The 18,999-nt window shown below is 38.9% G+C and overlaps 1 protein-coding gene across 4 annotated transcripts in view; it reads right to left on the bottom strand.

Moving 5' to 3' along the window:
• The window catches only part of LOC118894312 (limbic system associated membrane protein), a 633,564-nt gene that overhangs the window by 11,898 nt on the left and 602,667 nt on the right, over positions 1-18,999 (bottom strand). The window contains exons 7-8 of one of the 4 annotated variants that reach the window (XM_036850429.1): positions 12,643-12,678; positions 9,495-9,660 (exon numbers count right to left, since the gene is read on the bottom strand). The exons of 1 other annotated variant lie outside the window; for it this stretch is intronic. In XM_036850429.1, coding sequence (XP_036706324.1) covers positions 9,503-9,660; positions 12,643-12,678 — 194 coding nt within the window. In that variant the 3' untranslated portion in view covers positions 9,495-9,502. Of the gene's footprint in view, positions 1-9,494; positions 9,661-12,642; positions 12,679-18,999 lie in introns of those variants that run through there. 2 more of the 4 variants (XM_036850430.1, XM_036850431.1) reach the window with 2 other exon arrangements.

The raw sequence follows: 18,999 nt of genomic DNA, 5'->3' as shown, positions 1-18,999 counted from the left end.
TTCCTTGTTCACTACTGTAGCCTCAGCTCACTATTTCTCTAGAACAGAGTATGTGTTCAATAGATTTGCTGAATAAGCGTCTGAGTACATAAATGAATAAATGAATGAGTGACTGAGTGAATGAATTAATCAATCAATACCTTAAAAGCTGCCCTCCCTAAGATTCTAGGTAGGGGGAAATTTTATTCTTTGAAACCACTATGCCTTAACACAAAGGCAAAATGATTGTTGGGAATTCACAGCCATTTAAAGAACCATATGGGGTTGGGAGGTCCTTTCATTAGTCCCCAAATCCCTGGCAGGTAGAAAATATTCTGGAGGGCTGAGCTTTATTTAAGAACTCATGAAATTTAAACCTTAGAAAATAAAAATCCAAGATGTTCTTTGGTTCAAAGGCCAGAAGATTTAGTCTTTCCTCTCATCTGCCATTATGTGGTATAATTAGGTCTCTCTCTCTCTTTCTCTCTCTCTGTAATTAGAGTGAGTGTTGTGAAGGTGAGGGGTGTTTCACTGGAAGCTCTAGAGTTTGCAGTTTGGTAACTCCCTTAGTACCTGAGGAAATTTCCATATCTATATTTATGAGCTGTTTTGGCATTTTGCCTTCTTTGAATTTTATCTGGGAGAGGAGGTGAGGGTACAACTAATCCATGAGGAGAAGAATTGATTTTCAGTACTTTGACTCTTGACAACTTATCTCTAATCCTATGCTTACAAGCATTCATTCTAATTCACAGGTAGGATATGTAGAGTTTAGCGGTTTATACTGTTTGTGCAATTGTTCTAATTCCAGGGTATTTACTTGAACATAAGTGGCTCACTTTTCAATACACCACAGCCATTGGAGCAAGGAGACACTCTCTGTTGCATATGGCACAACTCTTTCTATGAGGCCAATCTTCTGATATGTCCCAGGTTTTGAAAATGACATGTTAGAGGACTTGAAATAACTAATCGCACTTTTTTTTCTGGGCCAGAATTAATAAGAGTGTATGTTCAGGGGAGAGGGAGGGTCCAAATTCAACACAGATTTTATCCTCCAGTTGCCTGGGAAAAGTAAGAGAGGGACAGAGTTAAAATCATTAAGAAATGTAATGAAATTAATGTATAAGAATATTCGACATGATGCTTCTTCTTCCCTCACTGATGCTGAGGGCCTGAAACATAACATTTGTTAAGTGTCCTCCATGGGAATTTATGATTTTTGGTGCTCTTTTGTTTTTTTTTTGTCAAGGTTTGGAAAAATAAAAACTTTTTTTATTATAGTAGCTTAAAAGGGGGACATTTTTATTAATTCAGTTTTCAAAGCCACACTCTGAAAGTTGTTAATTTCTTTCTCAATTGTTTCTCTGCTCTACTTGGAGGCTTTAGGGATTAGCACTTCTACTTACAAGTATTATTATTATTTTCCTTTTTACATAGAAAAAAGATATGCCTGTGATTTCTTTTTGGATTGTTAGAGTTTTTAATTTTCTCTTTTACTAGATTCACGTTTTATAAGCCCTAATGCCTGGTATTTCTAGAGTAATTTTCTCTGAGAATCACAGTAATCATTCTGTGTCTAGTTCAGGGGAAAAGCCAAAATACAGAAATAGTTCTAAGCCTCAACATTTAAGATTATTCCTGTTTTCTTAGTTATTTCAGAGGTTGATCATTATCCTGACTACTAGGAAAATACATCAAACTGGCTGGGAAAACTAAAAAGTCTTAACATGTCATCAATATTTGAGAAGGGAAGTTGGCCTCCCCCTTAGCTAGATTTGGGTCAGAAAGGAATCCTACACTTTACTTTCAAATGCTTCTAGGGGCTTTTCCTCTTAGAGTCGACTGTGACCAGGAATGGACTTCAGATGTTTGATGCTGTTTTGGAGTGAGTCAGAGACATGAATGATTTACCAAGTTTTTTGCCGCCCTAGACATATGGTGAGAGCTCCGTGGTGAATGAATGAGTAAATCCAAATCAAAACTAATGCTGACATAATTTCTCATTATATGATAAAATAATTGAGACTCATTCCTTATTCTCATCCATTAGTGAACCAACCCTCTACTAACTAAACATTCTAAAGAGAATTGGAGAAAATATTTTTACAATAAAAGGTCATTTCATTAAAAAAAGACAAATTTGTATGAATACCCCAATTTAGAGAGAGAACGTAGGAGGACCCACATCTGAAAGGAGGACGCTTACTGGAAATCCCGGAGGTGACACAAGGGAAATCTCTTGTAAAATGAGTCAGGTTTGACTTAGGATCTGGAAGAGTTGAGAGAGTGCTTGTCCCTGTGGAGAGAGCACTGGCTTGGGGGCAGGAACACAGCTCCTGGACCCGCCTCTTCTGTGACCTTGAGCAAGTCACAGGAACAGACCCAGACTCAGAGAGGGCAGAAAAAGGAGAACGGGTTAGGTGTTTTAACCTGAATATTTCATAGTATACTGACAGCTCAAGCATTCAGACGGAACATTTGTTTATATCATTATTAATGGTGCTATCTCTGGGGAGAGAGATTATATATAATCTTTATTTTCTTCTTTATAGTTTCATATATTTTCATATTCTTCCATAATGAGAATGCATAACATTTATTATCAGAATGGAAAACTATTTATAAAAACAAATCAATGCATTTTTTTAAAAAAACCTCTAAATCTGGGGAAAAGAAAATAATCAATTTCTGATTCTTTAGCTTTGGGTTGACATCATTACAAAGAGAATGAATGTTTTCCTCCACTTTTTAGTTGGCTGGTATCATACAGTAAAACTAAAGAGAAGCTAAGATAGGTGAGGTCTGACTTCTATAAGGAACACCGTCTTTACAGCATAAAGTGACAATGCAATAAGAAATGTAATATATGGGTTTATGAGGTAACTTCTGACTGCACGCTTGAAGTGATTGCCCTGTAGAGTGAGTAGAGATGCACGAATTAACTGTAACTGCTACGGGCTCTGCTCAGTTGTGATATGGATGGTTCCAGAGAGTGCAGACTCACTAAGCACTCCTGACATAAAGAGAGGGTTTCATTAAGTCTCTTACAGCAAAGTCAGCCTTCTCAAATCCTGCAGATTTCTTATTTAGCCTGAGAGGTTTAATTTTTAATAATCAGTGAATTAAAATATTAGAGAATGCCCAATGGGCTAAGTTTAATAAAGGAGTTTCCCTGGGCCACTCCACCTGAAAATATGCATAAGATAGAAAAGCTCCAGAAGCAAATTGGTTTGAATCAGCTATCAGTAAGGTATTAGGGCCAGACATGCACCTTCTGTCTTAAAGAAGAAACAAGTGCTTCTGCCCTTGTGCCTGGAACACGCCCATTGCACCTGTGGGTAAAATCTTGGCCTTTGCCCCTCGATGGAATTAAAGAACAGTCATTTCATTTGATAAAGAGCTATCTCCCAGCCCCGAATCTACTTATTGTTGGGAAAAGTAGATTATATTTTCCGTGTTTAAAAATATACATTTTATGTATATTTGAAGCCTTTCGTGCCTTCATGTATTTAACTTGCTAAAAAAGGATTTAAAAAGTACAGGTTTGGGTAGGTCTCTAGAGATTTTCCTCCTGTCTGATTTTCTTTCTCTCTACTTCCATGCTCTAAATTGTGAATTGCAGATCCGTTTTAGAATACATTTTAGATTTAAATTCTAAGGGATTCAAGATGGTCTTTAATCCATGTAATATGTGTTTTCATTTTGCAAGTTTCAAAATCAAAAACATTCAAATACCATGAAACAAGGGAACTAGCCTATGGAATTTGAATGCAGAGATAACAAGTGAATTTGTGAGATTTCCTGGGATTTTAAGGCTCTTGGAAATAAGAAGATAAGGGATTAAAAAAAGGTGATATGCTCAGAGTTACCCTAGGGCCTGCGTCTGCGGCACTGACCGCCGCAGGGCAGAACTTGGTGAAGGCGGTTCTCGGTTCTGCTTTGGGCCCTTCGCAGTGACTGTACTACTTGGAGCGCCAGGACGCCTCAGTGATTTATCTGTCATTCCTGCTGTGTCACCGACTCCAAACATAGCCTCATCGCCAGGCTCTAGAGCAGCTCCTGGAAAATGCAGATGGCTTCATACGACCTGACTGTTCCTACAACTAAAATAAAAACCTACTATCAAACCTCCTTGTTGAGAGGCTGAAAGTTTTCTCTAGATGTTCTGCTAGATAATAGGCTCTCAGCATCCTCCAGAAAACTCACCTCTATAACACCACCTACCATACAGTATACACTATCCGTACATATCTGTGCAATCAGGCTGACAGGTGCTCTTTCTTGTCTTAAATGTGTAACAGAGGTAGAAATGCCCATCTCCTCTCTTTTAACTCCACTGGTTTATCATCACTTTTCTTTTTAAACAGGCCAGATGCAAACAAGGAAAAGTAAGAAACTATTAGGGAAAAATGTTTTTTTTTTCAGATTTTAAAAATTCATATTCAGACCATATTGTTCAGCCCTCTCTGGATTCTAGACTTCTGCGTTCCTGCGATGTTCTGCTCCTCTCTCCCTTCTCTCCTTTCTGCCTTAATTTTGAACTTCGCCTTCACCTGGAAGCCTCTCTGACCAGTCCAGGTTAGCTAAGGTGCCCCTGTTCTGTGCTCCCCATATACCACACAGGTTTCCTCAACTTAGCAAAGTTTCCTGTGATTACTTACTTCATCCTCTACCGCCCCGTCTGGTCTGTAAGCTCTATTAGTGCTGAGGCCATGTCTGACTTGCTCTCCACAGTGTTTCCCAAGATCCAGCTGAGAGCTTGGCACATAAAAAGTACTAGGATAGTACTTTTTTTTTTTTTTTGAGGGAATGAATAGTGTAATCAAAATATCGTGTATTGTTAAATAAACTTCATCTGGGCCAGAAACTAGTGTGCACTGCCCATTGAGAATGAAGTTTATTTCTTGTGTTCCTCATGGTTAGAAATCAGAGGAAAAGAAAACATGGACTCTAAAAGGAACTTTACAAAGTAAAACCAAGTGGAGAGTACATCTAAATGCAGAACAAGTGACACTATTCATTTAAGGATGGAATGGGAGGGCTGATCCTTAGGGAAGACCAACCTCCAATGGATGAGAGCATGCCATCTTTTTCAGCACTGCAACACAAAGTAAGCAGCTTTCAACAATGAACTTACCTGTGTTCAGGAACTCCAGGGAAGAAAAGAGAACAAATCTCCCAAGTTACTCTCTAACTTGCGATTCAACAAAGAGAAGTGCAAGCTACTGCTTTTCCTTCTTTCTTTCCTTTTTTTCTTAGTTGCTTCTGCCCTCCAAACATTCACATGGACAACTGAGAAAGCACTTTAGAATGGCCAAGAAACTTTCCAACACAGAACATGGCTGGGGATGCTTGGTGCCGTGCGGGCTAAAGAGGAGGGGATGGTGCACAGAACGGGTGCTCAGCCAAGGCACAGTTATCTCTTACTGCCTTTTTTTAAATTTTTTGAAAGCACAGGATGCTACTGTTGCCCCAAACAATATCCTCTTAGGCAGTTAAAAGTCATATCGGAACTGCAAGGTTTGGAAGGTGAGTGGTTGAGGCAGAATCTCCCTTGTGAGTATGGGGCAGATAAAGTAGAATGGACTGATAGCTGTGATTTATAGCAAAGGTACTCTGTTAATGGTAATGTCTAGGTATTGAAATGTACACATGTGTTACAGAGATGTGGGAAGCATTTTCTTTTACAATCAGCGTTGTGATGAGTAAAATAGTGCAGTAAACTATGGCAGTGCTTGGCTCCCCAGGGTCCAATTAGGACGCATGATAAATGACTTGTAAGGTCTCTCCCCCTACTGATTTGCGGTGGCTATAGCTGACAATTCTCAGTGGAGTCCTAGTGAGTGGTCTGCCTACTCCCATCATCTATCTATGTACAAATGAACACCTTAAGTTGGAATTCCAAACTCATTATGTCATGCTGTGTTCTGACTTGGCAGGTGTGTTTCTTCACCACAGTATACAAGGGGAGATGTAAGGTGGGACCCCTTAAGCTGATTTTTTTTCCCCTATGGAAGTGCTTGTTTTAATTTAATACCTACAAATGACTTGTGATGATGAAAGAACATTGTGGGGACGGAGTGACTGTATAAGAGAAGTTGTTACTAAGGTTAATTTGTATCTTGCCTCTTCAGAAGTAGATGTTTCCTCCAGATAGATGGGATAATGGCTTTGTGGTGCTTGCATGGCTGGTAACCAGTGTTTAGAAGTGAATGCTAACAACATCAAAACTTTTTCTATGGTTTTATTTGAAGGATGTCAAAGAGAGAGAGTATGCATAATGCAAGGTGAATATGGTGGAAAATGTAGAGAAAAAGAAGATCAAGAAATACAGATAACAGGAATAAGAATTTCAGGTGAAAAGGAAAGAGGGAGCCATGAGGCAGACTAAAATTAAAGATTATACTTTTGCAGGGCTATACTATGAAATTTGTCAGGGGCTGAGACTGCATTCATGATTGAATTCTTGGAAGAATATGTATTCTTTCTTTTTTAACTCTTAAGTAGTGCCACTTCCTTTAAGGACTCTTGATCCGTATCATGTCTCTGAACCTAGAGCGAAGCTTCCAATGAAAGGACCTCCTTCCTGGCTACACCCAGCAACGCTCCTCACTGTACGTTGCTACCTCCTGCTAAATGTCACACTCTGGCAAACACCGAGGCGAGCTCTCTAAAGACCAGAGAGACCTGCATCAGCATTTTCTGTCCATTCAAGATCCTGGTCTTCTCACCCTTTGGGGCAGCATGCTAACATTTTCTGCTGCAAATCTCACTGAGCTCTTCTTAGGCGGCTTTCTTCCTTTTAATTAAAAAGACAAGACTGTCAATTACTCAAACTTAATCCCAAAATGTAATTGTTACTTTGAAAGATATTTTTTTCTCATAAAGCTCATAGAAGAGAAATATTTGCATCAAATTAAAATTTAGTGGGAGCTTGGATTTAAAAAAAAATATTCATCTTCAAGTCCCTGCTGGCTCTAGAAATCTAAATAGCACAGCAAGGCATAAATACAGGGAGATCACCAGGAAAGGCTGACTGATGTAGGCAGAGCCAGACTAGGAAAACAGGAAAAGGCATCAGAAAAGAGTCCCAGGGCTAAAAATTCTCCTTCCTTTAAATTGACGCTGTAGGATTTTTAGCCATTTAGCTTGAAGCTAAATGTAAATTCTGAGAGAGGTTAACACTTCCAAGCTTCTGTTGGACATTTAAATAAGAGCATGAATAAATTTCAGAATTATTCTTGCTAGAAACTTTTAACAGGGAGAGAACAAGAACCGTTTAGGAAACAGGGCAGGAGGAAGAATGAAAAGGTGAAAGAGCAAAACACAGACGTGGATTCAACAGAGAGAAGTGCTTGTTACAACTGGGTCTAAATCAGTGGTTTGGGCTACCTATTACAGTTGGGTCTAAATCGTTGAATTGGCTGGTGAAGTATTGATTCTAGGTGAAGTATTGGCACAACTATCCCACTTGGGATAGACCGGGAAGAAGTCAGACTCCTGTTCCCATTAAAGGAGTCAGAGGTGGTTGTCAGGTATTCATGTCAACTCTTAATCATCTTCATTGTATTAATCAGGGCCCATGATTCTGCTGTAAACTTGTGTTGACGTGGCTACCTAAGTTCTATCAAAAAAACCAAGACCCTTGTTTCCATCACCTAGTGGGAAAGGAGAAATGTACTTAAACACTGAAGCCTTTCCTAGGACATGCTTTACACCTTTGAGCAGAAAAAAAGGGCAGGTTCTTTAGATTGATCATTATGGATTAGTCTGACAGGTGGCAATGCGCAAACGGGCATCCACAGCAAGTGCATGAGTGTATGAGCGTGTGCCACACAGCAGGGAACTGTGCAGCCGGCAGCTCCTCTTAAGTGTAGTATTATGATGGTGGTGAAAAATAATGGAAAGTCTTCTTTATCTGACGGTGGGATACTTCTCTATTTAAACTTGTTAGCAGTGTGGGCATTTCAGACATCCCTAGAATCCAAAATACGTCAAACTATAATGAAGCCAAACCGAACTTTTATCTAACTAATATCCAGGCAACATGATACATGATACAAGTACATCTTTAAAAATTATAAGACATATGTGTATCTGAATATGATCATTTTGCATTCAATATGCTTTCTTTCTAGGAAATTGAAGCTCTATTTTATATATTATTTAAAACACCACTTAGAGCTTGTAGGCATGAAAAATATAATTTCTTTCCCATTTCACAGTTGGAAAAACTGAATTAAAGAGAACAATGTTAGTAATTATCCATGATGAATAGAGGTGTGTATGTAAATCAGCCTGAATAAGTGTGTGAAATTAGATGTGCCGATGCCAGACAGCTCTGCTCGTGTTTTTTAAAGATGAATGCTTTCAAATCTCTGCGTGAGTTGGGCATACACCTCTGTGTGTTGAGTGGGTCTGGAAATGGACTTTGTAAAAGTGTATGGATTGTAAGGCAACTGTATTATATATTATAAGAATTATAATACATAAAATAAATTAGATGAGTGTTTAAAATTCATTAGACAGATATAGCTAATACATATCTAATGAACATGAATGCATACATAATGGTTATTTATAATGTACTATAGATTTATATATGTGTCTGGGTGCAGCAAGGAGTAGATTGGAATTTGGGTGTACTTTGATGATTAAAAGTGTAGGAGAAGGTGCATGTTAGTTTCCTAGGGGTGTAGGGACTAATTGGATTAATACATGCAAAAGCCCTTAGAACTCTATTACATGAGAAGCCCGCTATCTATGTTAGCTATTATTATTATTATTATTAATATTACTATTTTTATTAGACAAGGTAAAACTGCCGTTATAATAAGGAGCTGAAAAGAAGCATTCTCTCATTGATCCCTGGGATAATATCCTACAGAAAATAAATGAAGCTGTAGGGATAGTCCAGCCACCTTCACAGCATGGGATCTTTGTAGGATTTTTCTCCCAGTTTTCCTTCCTTGCCAGCGGAGTCTGATCTGAGAACCCATTCCTGGGAGTGCCGGCTGAGGGCAGGTACATCTCCTCCTCTTTCTGGAGATAGAATCTGGCTGTTCAGATGCCAGGCCCACCCACAGCAACACCAGTCTCCCTGTGGGAGGAAGCAGGCCAGGAGGAGTGCAGATTTCTGCAAGCCTGGTTTGTTTGTGGATATTAATCTTTTTTTTAACTTTAATTGTGGGGCGTGTTTTGTTTTCAGAGCGAGCTTTAGACAGCTGTATTAATCATGCAAACCCAGCCATGCACGATGTGTTTTATCAATGGAAAAACAGGAACGGAATGGTAAGCAGCTGTCAACAAACCCAGTGCAGTGCCTGAACCTGGAAGATAATCTCAAACATTTCCCAAACCTACTAGCCACACGGGGTTAGTGAATGGAAAGGCTGTTCACTTGGAATAAATAATCAGATGGGAGGCAAAAAGGGTAGACAGATTCCAGGGTTATTAATTTTTTTTTTTTTTTAAAGTGGCAGCAGTTGTGGCCAGAGAGCCTTGAGCTCGAGGGAATTCTTCACTTGAGGGTGATAAACACACAACGGTGGTTTGTTCTTGTCCTTTTCTCTTCTTTCCCTTTATTTTTACTTCCTGAGGCAGGTTTCATCACCTCATTCTGCACCTGCGGTCCTTCTAAATGTGAGAGCATCTCTGGTGCACGTCTGTCATGAGGGGCTGTGCATGGGGAGGAGACGGGAGCAATGTTACCCAATTCTCAGTATTCAGAGCCCTCAGGAAATGATTGGAGATTAACAAAGTGAGAAAAGTTCCCTCAGACATTTAGAGCTGGCTCTTTCCTCATTTTACAATTCAGTGGATTTTCTGCAGCGATGTAGTCAGGGGTAGTTATGCAAATATATGCAATCCAGGACTCATTTCAGAATAAATAAACCTAAATTAAAATTAATGGAAAAAAACACCTATCAGAAACAGATCAAAAACGGCAATTTTATTTATTTATTTATTTATTTATCTTTTAAATTAAGGAGCAGGGAAGCACTCTGATTTTTTTGTTTTGTTTTGTTTTTGGCATAAGAGGAAAGGAAATTTGAAAATTTCTGATTGGCCGCAGACAATACAAATTATCCTTTGGTGTAATTCCAGTATTATTATTATCACTGCAGAAAATCAAGCAATGTGATGAAGGAAACCCAAGGGAAACACATTTGATTTACTGAGCCTTGTTCTTTTTTAATCACAGCTTGAAGAGGTTTAGGACTGCATTCCTGCTGCAACTCGGCTGTTTATCCCCAGTCACCTTGATGAGCCATGTAGAGAGGGCGTAGGAGGGGAGACCCTCCAATGAGAGATATTAACAATGAAGCAGCTGAAATTAAACATGTGTTTCTGTTATTAGAAAGTAGGAGGGAAAGTTCTCTTTTTTTATGTTGGGAGGAGGGAAAAGGAGCTTGGGGACTTTCTCCTACTTTCAAAACACCTCATGGAAATGAATCAGCTTAAAATCCTTCAAGCCATTTGCATCAACCATCTGCATATAGACATCTTCACACTTTAGGATGGAAAGGTAGGATTCCACATAGATGATGACAATATATAATATTTAATTAAATGAAGGTGTCTCGTGTTATAGTTATGACCACAGTGAGGTCATCTTTTCTTAGATATTTCGGTACACAAGGGGCACTATAGAAAGGGTTAAGGATCCCATATGTTAGTATTTTTTTCCACAGGAAACTGCATTTCACATGGGCTGCCATCTTGATTGGAAAGAAGAGAAGAAAACAGATTTGATTCTAGAAAGTAAAAGTCCTTGTAAGGAACAGGAAACTTAAGAGGGCACTTTCTATAACCACCTCTCTCACCAGCTACCCCAAGTCTCCATGAACAGCTTTTCAATTTCTACGAGCAGAAGCCCTAAGTATTAGTAGTAAGATAAACTATATTCTCTAAAACTATTGGATCTATGGAAGTTATCTACACTCTATCTACAATGTAAAATCAAACTAGGGTCATTCTCCAATCAACAGTTCTGTTTGTGGGAAAATAACAAGTTCAACAAAATCCCACATGCTCCATCCTGGTCCAAACTGTTTTTCAATATCAAACAGCTGTCCTTTGTGAACAGTGTCTGGCTTCATTTTGTTCAATGTTATATATATCATAAAGAGTGATCAGATAAAATGTTTGACTTTGTGGCTGTAGAACTGCTCTCACAAAGGATACCTCGAGTCATAGTGACACTGTACAAAGCTCATCTTGGATGGAGCATGACCTCTTTGAAAATGTTATCCATTGGGACAAACGTGTATGTGCATGTTTGTCACATCAAGATATTTGCAAGATCGCAACATGATAAAATGGTGTCAATCTCTGCAGCAACAGTAGAAGATAAATGTTTTAAAATGACTGTGGCATGTCAGGAATTCAAAATGGGATGCTTTCCATGAACACTGAGTTTCTTGTCAAGTCTAAAAAACAGGCACATTTTAACAGTCTTATTTTTAGTGACTGGGATAAGAAACAGGTTTCATCAATGTTTTAGGGAAGAATTTTACTCAACAGAGTTCTTCTAAAAATAGTTTTGCCCCTACTTCAAATTTAAGAATAATTCTTTTATTAAGCTGTCTAGTTGATCCTTGAAACCTTGCAATTCTCATTTCTAATATAATTAAAATAAGTTTGCATATGTGTGAATACATACATATGTAAAACATTGCATTATTGACACTCTCCATATCTACACCCAATTCTGGCCTAATTTTTAGTTTGGACAGGTGTTAATGAAACATGATCCATCTTCAAACATATAAAACAGCAGCCTCCTACCTTTAATTCTGAGCACATTTCCTTTAGAGTGTATACAGTAATCTTGTTTAATTGGATTTATTTTTTCCACACTAGGCTCCACATGGCCTACTTTCCATTTTTTCTCAAGTCTTTGAGTGTTATTTGCAAATCACTTTTCTGGAATTTAATTTCAATGGTAGGTTGGTTTCATTTCAGGTTTTTTTATTGTTTTAATTTTATTTGCCAATTTGCCTTTAAATGCCCTTAAGCGAGAAGGTCGGGGCTGCACTGCACTTGCAGCTAAACGTGATGTAGAAGGCAAAATTTAATTTGAGTGTGTAGAAAGTTCTGTGAAAAGGAATATGGAATGATTACCTTGTTTTCTTATTTGTGTTTTCTAAAATAGTTATGTTTAAAAGGAAACGCCCCCAAATTGGTCAAGATTTTAAGAAAAGGTAATGTCCTTGTAATCTGGCTGAGTTCAACCTTTGGTAATAGATAAATTCATTTTTACAAGTAATACAAATGACTTCAGATTTGGATTGTATAAGGTGGTCAGTTAGAGGATTTATATTTTTGTGAGCTACAGGATTTAACCGGCTGTGTTCCAAATATGTGAGTTCATAGTTACCTGTAATATGTATTAATAGAACAAAAAATTGTTGTCTGAGTTTAGCACTGTCTCCCCGTGTAGTGACCAACTTGAAGTTAGGTCAGGTACAGACCAGTTACCTGCCTTTCAACTAGTGTGAGGGCAATCGATTGACTTTTTTTGAAGGTTTAAAGAAAAAAATGATTCCTTTTGTATGCGAATTTTGTGAAGGTGCTTCCCCCTTTTTGTGTTTTGCACAGTATAGATGATGGAGAATGACCCAGCAACAGAACTACAACGATAAAAATCATACTGACCTTGAATGGGGTGGGGGACTGTGGGTAAAACACGCTCTAAAGGGGAAAAAATAGTAAGCATCATGGAGAATTTATATAGATAGATATAGGTATATCTTACTCATGTTTAGCTACTCAATTATAAAACAGATGAATTTTCATGCTTATGGGATCATATCTCCTGTAAAGCATTTGTCTGTCCTTCCTGCCAACACTAAATTATCAGAGAGCTACTAGTAAACTTTAACATCGAAAGTCTTTAAAAAAATAGCTAGAATAGGGGATAACACCTTATTGTGGTAACCGTACAAACAGGATCCTGCCCTTCTCAGGAAAATCCACCAAGATTACAGATTTTGGGGGGTGTTGGTATTGAGGGTATTTAAATTAGTAGTGATCAAATTCAGGTCATGCATCTTGGCCCTGGTTCTGGGCTCTTTAACTTTGGACAGATGAACCTGTGGTAACTAAAGACTCCTTCCCTCCCTTTAAGCCCTACAGTTCATATCAGCTTTAGCCAAGCATCTAGAAAATTTTTTTGGTAAATACTAATTCAATTTTTCCCTCAGATTTTTCCTTCCACATTACTGATATCAGTGCAAGAGTAATGCAAAGATACTAAGCTTCTTGGCATGATAAAATCTGATTTTTAGTCTTTTCCTTAATCCCACCCTCTTGTGATAATACAATCTCATCTTAAGTTTGATCACCAGTCAAATTTGCTTGATGACACATCCTGTTCAGTAGTAAGATGTGCTTTTCTTTTAAACACTAGAGTCTCAGCTTATGAGTCGCTCACAGTCCCATCCCCAAGCTACTGACCATAAATTGAATGTGCTGAAAGAGTCCAGGCTTTAAGGTATCCTCTATTTGTCTCATCAAAACCCAGGTTTAAATCTAAATCCTCCTCCGAGGCTCTTTCAGAAAGATAGAATGTTGCATTAGGGATAGGATGCATTACTTGCTACCCCCAAACCCTATAATGTAATGTAATCATAATACTTCTCTACATTCCTCCTAGCAGCTTGGTTAGATAAAGACCAGTGATAAATGAAAATCAACAAAAGTCAAAACCGTAAAAACAAAAGCATATGTGCACATTCAAACCTGATCTGCCTGCCATCTTGTATCATAAGCTTAGAAGAGTAGATTTTGCCTGGAATTTGGGCACTCAATACATCTGGACACTAAGAAAACCCAGTCTCCTTGAAGACTGAGCTTTCCTTTCTTGGATGAAAGTTGTGGCTTAAATGCCAAAGTTTTATAAGTGCATTAAGATGGAACAAGTCAATAATAGCACAGTGAAAAATTGTGTCTTAGTTACACAAGTGTCAAGGAGAAAAATGTTTTAAGCCTCCACTGGTTATCTGGTATTAAGTTTCCAGCTTTGAAAATAAATAGCTAAACTGCTTTCAGCATTTATAGAGCAGTTGGAGACCACTGTCCCATAGTATACTATATCTATTTTATTCTTATTACAATTATTATTCAGACTGTTTAAATGACTCAGCTTAATATTTTCTCATCACACTGTTCACAGCTGGGTAAATGCACTCTGCCCTCATTTCGACAAGACCATTTATATTGCTAAACATCTCATCCACCCCCCTCTCATTGCCTCTTCAATGATCTCCCAGCTTGTTATTATCATCTTAGCTCCACCCTATTATCATCACCTTAGCCCCATCACACCCCATTAGTTATTCTCGTTCTCTTAATTTCATCCTACTGGCTTATCATTCCTTAGATGCTTCCCCATCCTAGCTTTTTATCCTTATTCTTCCACCATCATTTCGCTGTATTTTGTAGTTTATGCCAGGGTTTATGGGCTCCTGTAAGAGTGTAAAGTGAAGTAAATACCACTTAAAATGAAAAAGAAATCTCCAACTTTTAACATTTAAACGTAGGGGAGAGCAGGGACCTTGGTGCTATGTGCTCTGTCTTTTTCCTGCTAGTATTTGAGGAGGTCAACATAGCTTAGCAATTGATTGGGAGGTTTTAAGAACAGAATGCAAGGTTTACCCCCAATACGATCTGCTGTGGCTCTTGGTAAGTCTTAAGTCTGAGCTTTGGTTTCTTATCTGCTAAATGGGCTGGAGGGTGTTATTGGTTGATTCTGCTCAGACACCATAAAAAACAGTTCAACTGGCATTAACACTTTGAAAGAAACCCCTCTGAATTAAAAGCACCTAAATGACGAAAGCTGGGGTTGAGAGTAGGGTGTACAGAGAGAGGTAATTTATTAACTCAGATATGATTTTCTTTTATTTTCCAGTGGGTATTGGATATGGTCAATGGTCTCCCTGGAAGTAGGTGTATTCAATGCCTACTCTTAAATCTAAAACTAGCCCTGGTGCCCATCTATTTCCAACTGTATCCACAGAGAGCCCTCAGAAGGAGTTCAAAGCCCGTCTTTCAAACTACATGTGGATAGTGTTCAAATAGCTGCTCAAACTGTTTTATTACATGGCATCCAGTAGTAGTTGGTTAAGAGGCTTTGCCAAGTCTTAACTAGCATCATCACGTGGTGTATATTTAAATGCTGGGCCCCAAAGGTAATAACTTAAAATGACTTCTAAAGAAGCAGGGAGGCCCTGATTTTAAGGGCTCTCTCCAGTGCTGGGTTGCTTAGGTTGTTCTTGAAATTTAATCAAGTATAGGTTTACAGGTTAATGATCTTTTAAAATTAAAAAGGAAATTTTAAAACCTCCCACACACAGATGTGGTATGGCTCAGTGTAGATTTCTTTGTATTTTTATTCTTTTCTACTCAGTAGCCTCAAAATACCTTACCGATCCACACATTTCTCTAAAGTAGAAGGTAACTGATTGGTAGGACTGTCCTTTAACATGACGAATGCCTTCCTTTGACAGGCCTAGGGTCAAAAGCTGAGCAGTAGGCTGGACTCTCTGCTCAAAATCTCAATGTGCCAAAGATGAACCTACGGTCTCACTAATCTAGTGGACTCAGGCTGGTGAGGGTTAATGGAAATGGAAGCGGGAGGTGGTGGAAGTAGTGCCCCCGGGTGGGAAGGAATATAACAATATTTAGTCAGTGAAAAAATATCATTCAGTGAAAAAAAGAGAAAGAAGTTAGATGTCTTTTCACCTCCAAACTACAAAAGATACATCTCCTAACATTTTCCCTACATATACAAATCTAGATAATGTGTTGGTCTAGAGCCTGGACCCTGGAAGGAGATTACCCGAATTTAAATCCCAGCAGCCTTACTTTGTTGCACTAGTTACTTAACCTCTTTGTATAATGGAGAAATATGAGTGCCTAATAAGGCTGTCCTGATGATTAAATGAGATCACGTATGTCAAGTGTTCGGCACATGCACAGAGTACCTTGTACATACTCACTTGATAAGAAGTGATGACGTTAAAATCATCTCCCTTATTCTTCCTCCCTACCTGTTGCTTTACAAATAACTCAGTGCAAGCAATAAAACAAGATAAGGTTTCCTTTGCGGATGCCTTGCAGTGTCGCCAGTGTGGATACATGGACGCTGTTATGTTACACATGCTGACAATGGAATGTCTCTTGGCATCACCAGAAGTCCAAGTCTTCACCCATGTGATACATATTCCCACATCTTACAAAAACTAAGGAGCGGAATCCTTGACTGTATACATTGTACCATGGATTAATGTGTACAGAGAAATGATACAATGTAACACTTTGCCAAGGATGAAAAAAAGATATAAAAGGCATTACTTGGATATATAGGCTGAGGGAACGGATCCTTAATAAACAGAATACTAGAATGTATGGAGGACAAGACAAATGAGAAAGGAATTCTTCCATTGGCTTAGGAAAAATGACTGTGAATACAAGGTATTCTTGCACTCTCATTCAATTATTTTGACCCCTTGAAGATAATATTTGAACAGAGAGTGAAGAAGCATATGCATGTATGTGGTGGAGGACAAGATGTATCAGTGACCGCAAACTGACACTCTGTACAAAGTCAGCACGTCACTGCAGTGTACATGGAAAATGTGCTGATGCACCAGTGAAGACGGATAATCCTGAAGTCTTCAGGGGCTCCGGCTCTGGGTTTCTACCTGCTGCTGCCTCTGGCTGGCAGCAGCTCACCAGCTGTCTCGTCTGCTTTGTACTGGCTGAGTCAGCAGAACATCCCGCTGCCCACAGAGCGCTCTCTGTCACGGGTGCTGGCCACGGCCGCCCCACCCAAGCATCTCTCCCCTCCTGACCCTGTTCTGCGGAAAAGTACCGCCACCAGCAGTGTCTTCCCTCTTCCCAATAAACCCATCTACTTTGAATCTAAGTGATGGGAAATCTGTTCACACACGTACTTTGTTTTTCTTTTTTTTTCATTTTCTTCTCTTCCTCTCCCCTGCGCGTGCTCTCCTCCTCACCTTTTACCTGTGTAAATTGGTTATCATAGAGCCTTATTCTTAAAGATCCAGCTATGAAGGCTGTAACAACACATCTCCCAAACCCAAATCATGGTGGCAAGGCAGTTGTGGTGGAATTGCCATTCCTGTTACACAAGGAGCAGAGCTTCCTCCTTAAAATGTCGAAGAAATAGGACAGTAGATTCACTGATGTTTGACAATTTTAATAGCTTCTTTTCCCCTCAAAGCCCAGTGACCTTTTGTGTTCTATTCTTCTGTAGGTATTACACCTCCTAACTTTCCCATCAGGTGGGAAATCAATTCTAAGCCGAACGCTGAGGCATGTGCTTCCTCTGCCTGCTGTGGTGTGCAGAGCTGGTGCCAGCGCGGGCTGCCTCGAAGAGGGCCCACCGAAGTAGCACATCATTAATCACGGCCCTGTACTCTTCTCAGAGGTATAATGAGGGTAACTTCTATGAAATCATCAAGGGCAATATGACCATGATATACTTGCCCAATTTCTTGATTCTTAGTTTACAAACAGAAGTTCTATAAGATTCTTGACATTTCTTAATCTTGCTGGCTTGAGTACTTTAAGTGGACTTTTGTGAATAGGACCGTGGTATTTCAGGGCTTGAGATGACCTTTCATCACCACCAGCAGACCAGCAGTATCTCCATTATCTTTGACCTAGTCCATGCTCTTCCTCTCCTCCTCAAATATTTCCTTTTCCCCTCTTCCTCCCTTTCTCTCTCTCTCTCTCCCCCTCTCTGTCTCTTTCTTTCATACCTGTGAAAAATAGGCTATCATAGAGTCTATTCCATCCTTCTATTCTTCTTCCCCATCCTCTCCCTCAGTCTATAGGTATCATTGTATTTATTATTTGAAAAACATCATTAGCACAGTCCTTTTTTCTGGGTGGGATAACAAGAAAAGAAAATTTGCACACTTTTATGTAAATTTATAGTTGCTCACTTTCTCTAACGAATCCAATTATCCTGTTTTCTCTTTTCCAATCCCTACAAAACCTCTTGTTAAGTGTATGTTGTTCTACTTAATCAGATCACCTTAGATTTGTCAGAATCTCAAATTCATAGTTGAGGCTATTTTCCCCCCTATTTATGGAATCCCTAACGTCAGGAATGAAACAGGTAAGTACATTTCTTAATAAATATCTTCTCAAGTGTTTTGAGATATCGACGTCTCTAGCTTAAGTAAAGAACACTGATGTTTGGTCTTTGGAGACAAGTAAACAGGGATGTGAATTTTAAACTTCATATTGATGCAGCATTTGTAGCATAGCTGTATCCCATCACACTTACAGACTGAAGTCAACGGGAGTTATGAATGAGAAACTGAAGGCCAAATTTAGAATAGTTTGTGGTGGTTTTTTTTTTATAAGTGGAGTTGGATCTTGAGCAGTTGTAAAATGGCTTTAATACTACGTTTCGAGGGAACTATCACTTAAATTGATTTTTCTCCTAAAAACTTTTCTCTTGAAGGCTCATCTAAACTGAATAAAGCAAGATGGAGACATTTATCCTGGTCATAGTATTTCTAAATTTTCCAATTTAGCCTGTGCAGAAAAACAACAAAAAAACAAACAAATTCCTAGTGGCTTATTATTTCAAAACAATAATAAATTTGTTGGACTTTCTCTTTTAGCCCAAATGAACTGTCTAGCCCAGCACGTGCTAACACTTTTGTTTGTTTTACTTATTCTGATACACATTTTCCTATTCTAAGAGTCATCATTTCCCCTGATCTCACCCATCGTACTTCTGTTTCTCAGGAGGCATTTGATTCTGTGCTCATAGCTGCCGGACCAACAAGGCAGGGGGTCAGATATCTGACTACAACATGCTGCTCAAGGGAAAGGCTCTAAGGTGGGCTTTCTTATTAATACCAATAACTTAAAATCACTTGTCCTTCCTTAGTCTGCCTTGAGGACCTTCTTTGGTCTTCAGAAGAAGAAGCTTTGCTCCTCTCTCTCACCATGCCATCTCTCCTCCAA

This window comes from Balaenoptera musculus, chromosome 4, assembly GCF_009873245.2.
Source record: "Balaenoptera musculus isolate JJ_BM4_2016_0621 chromosome 4, mBalMus1.pri.v3, whole genome shotgun sequence".
NCBI classification, from domain to species: Eukaryota; Metazoa; Chordata; class Mammalia; order Artiodactyla; family Balaenopteridae; genus Balaenoptera; species Balaenoptera musculus.
Note: the sequence above shows the minus strand (reverse complement) of the source record. Positions and strands in the feature narration are given on the sequence as shown.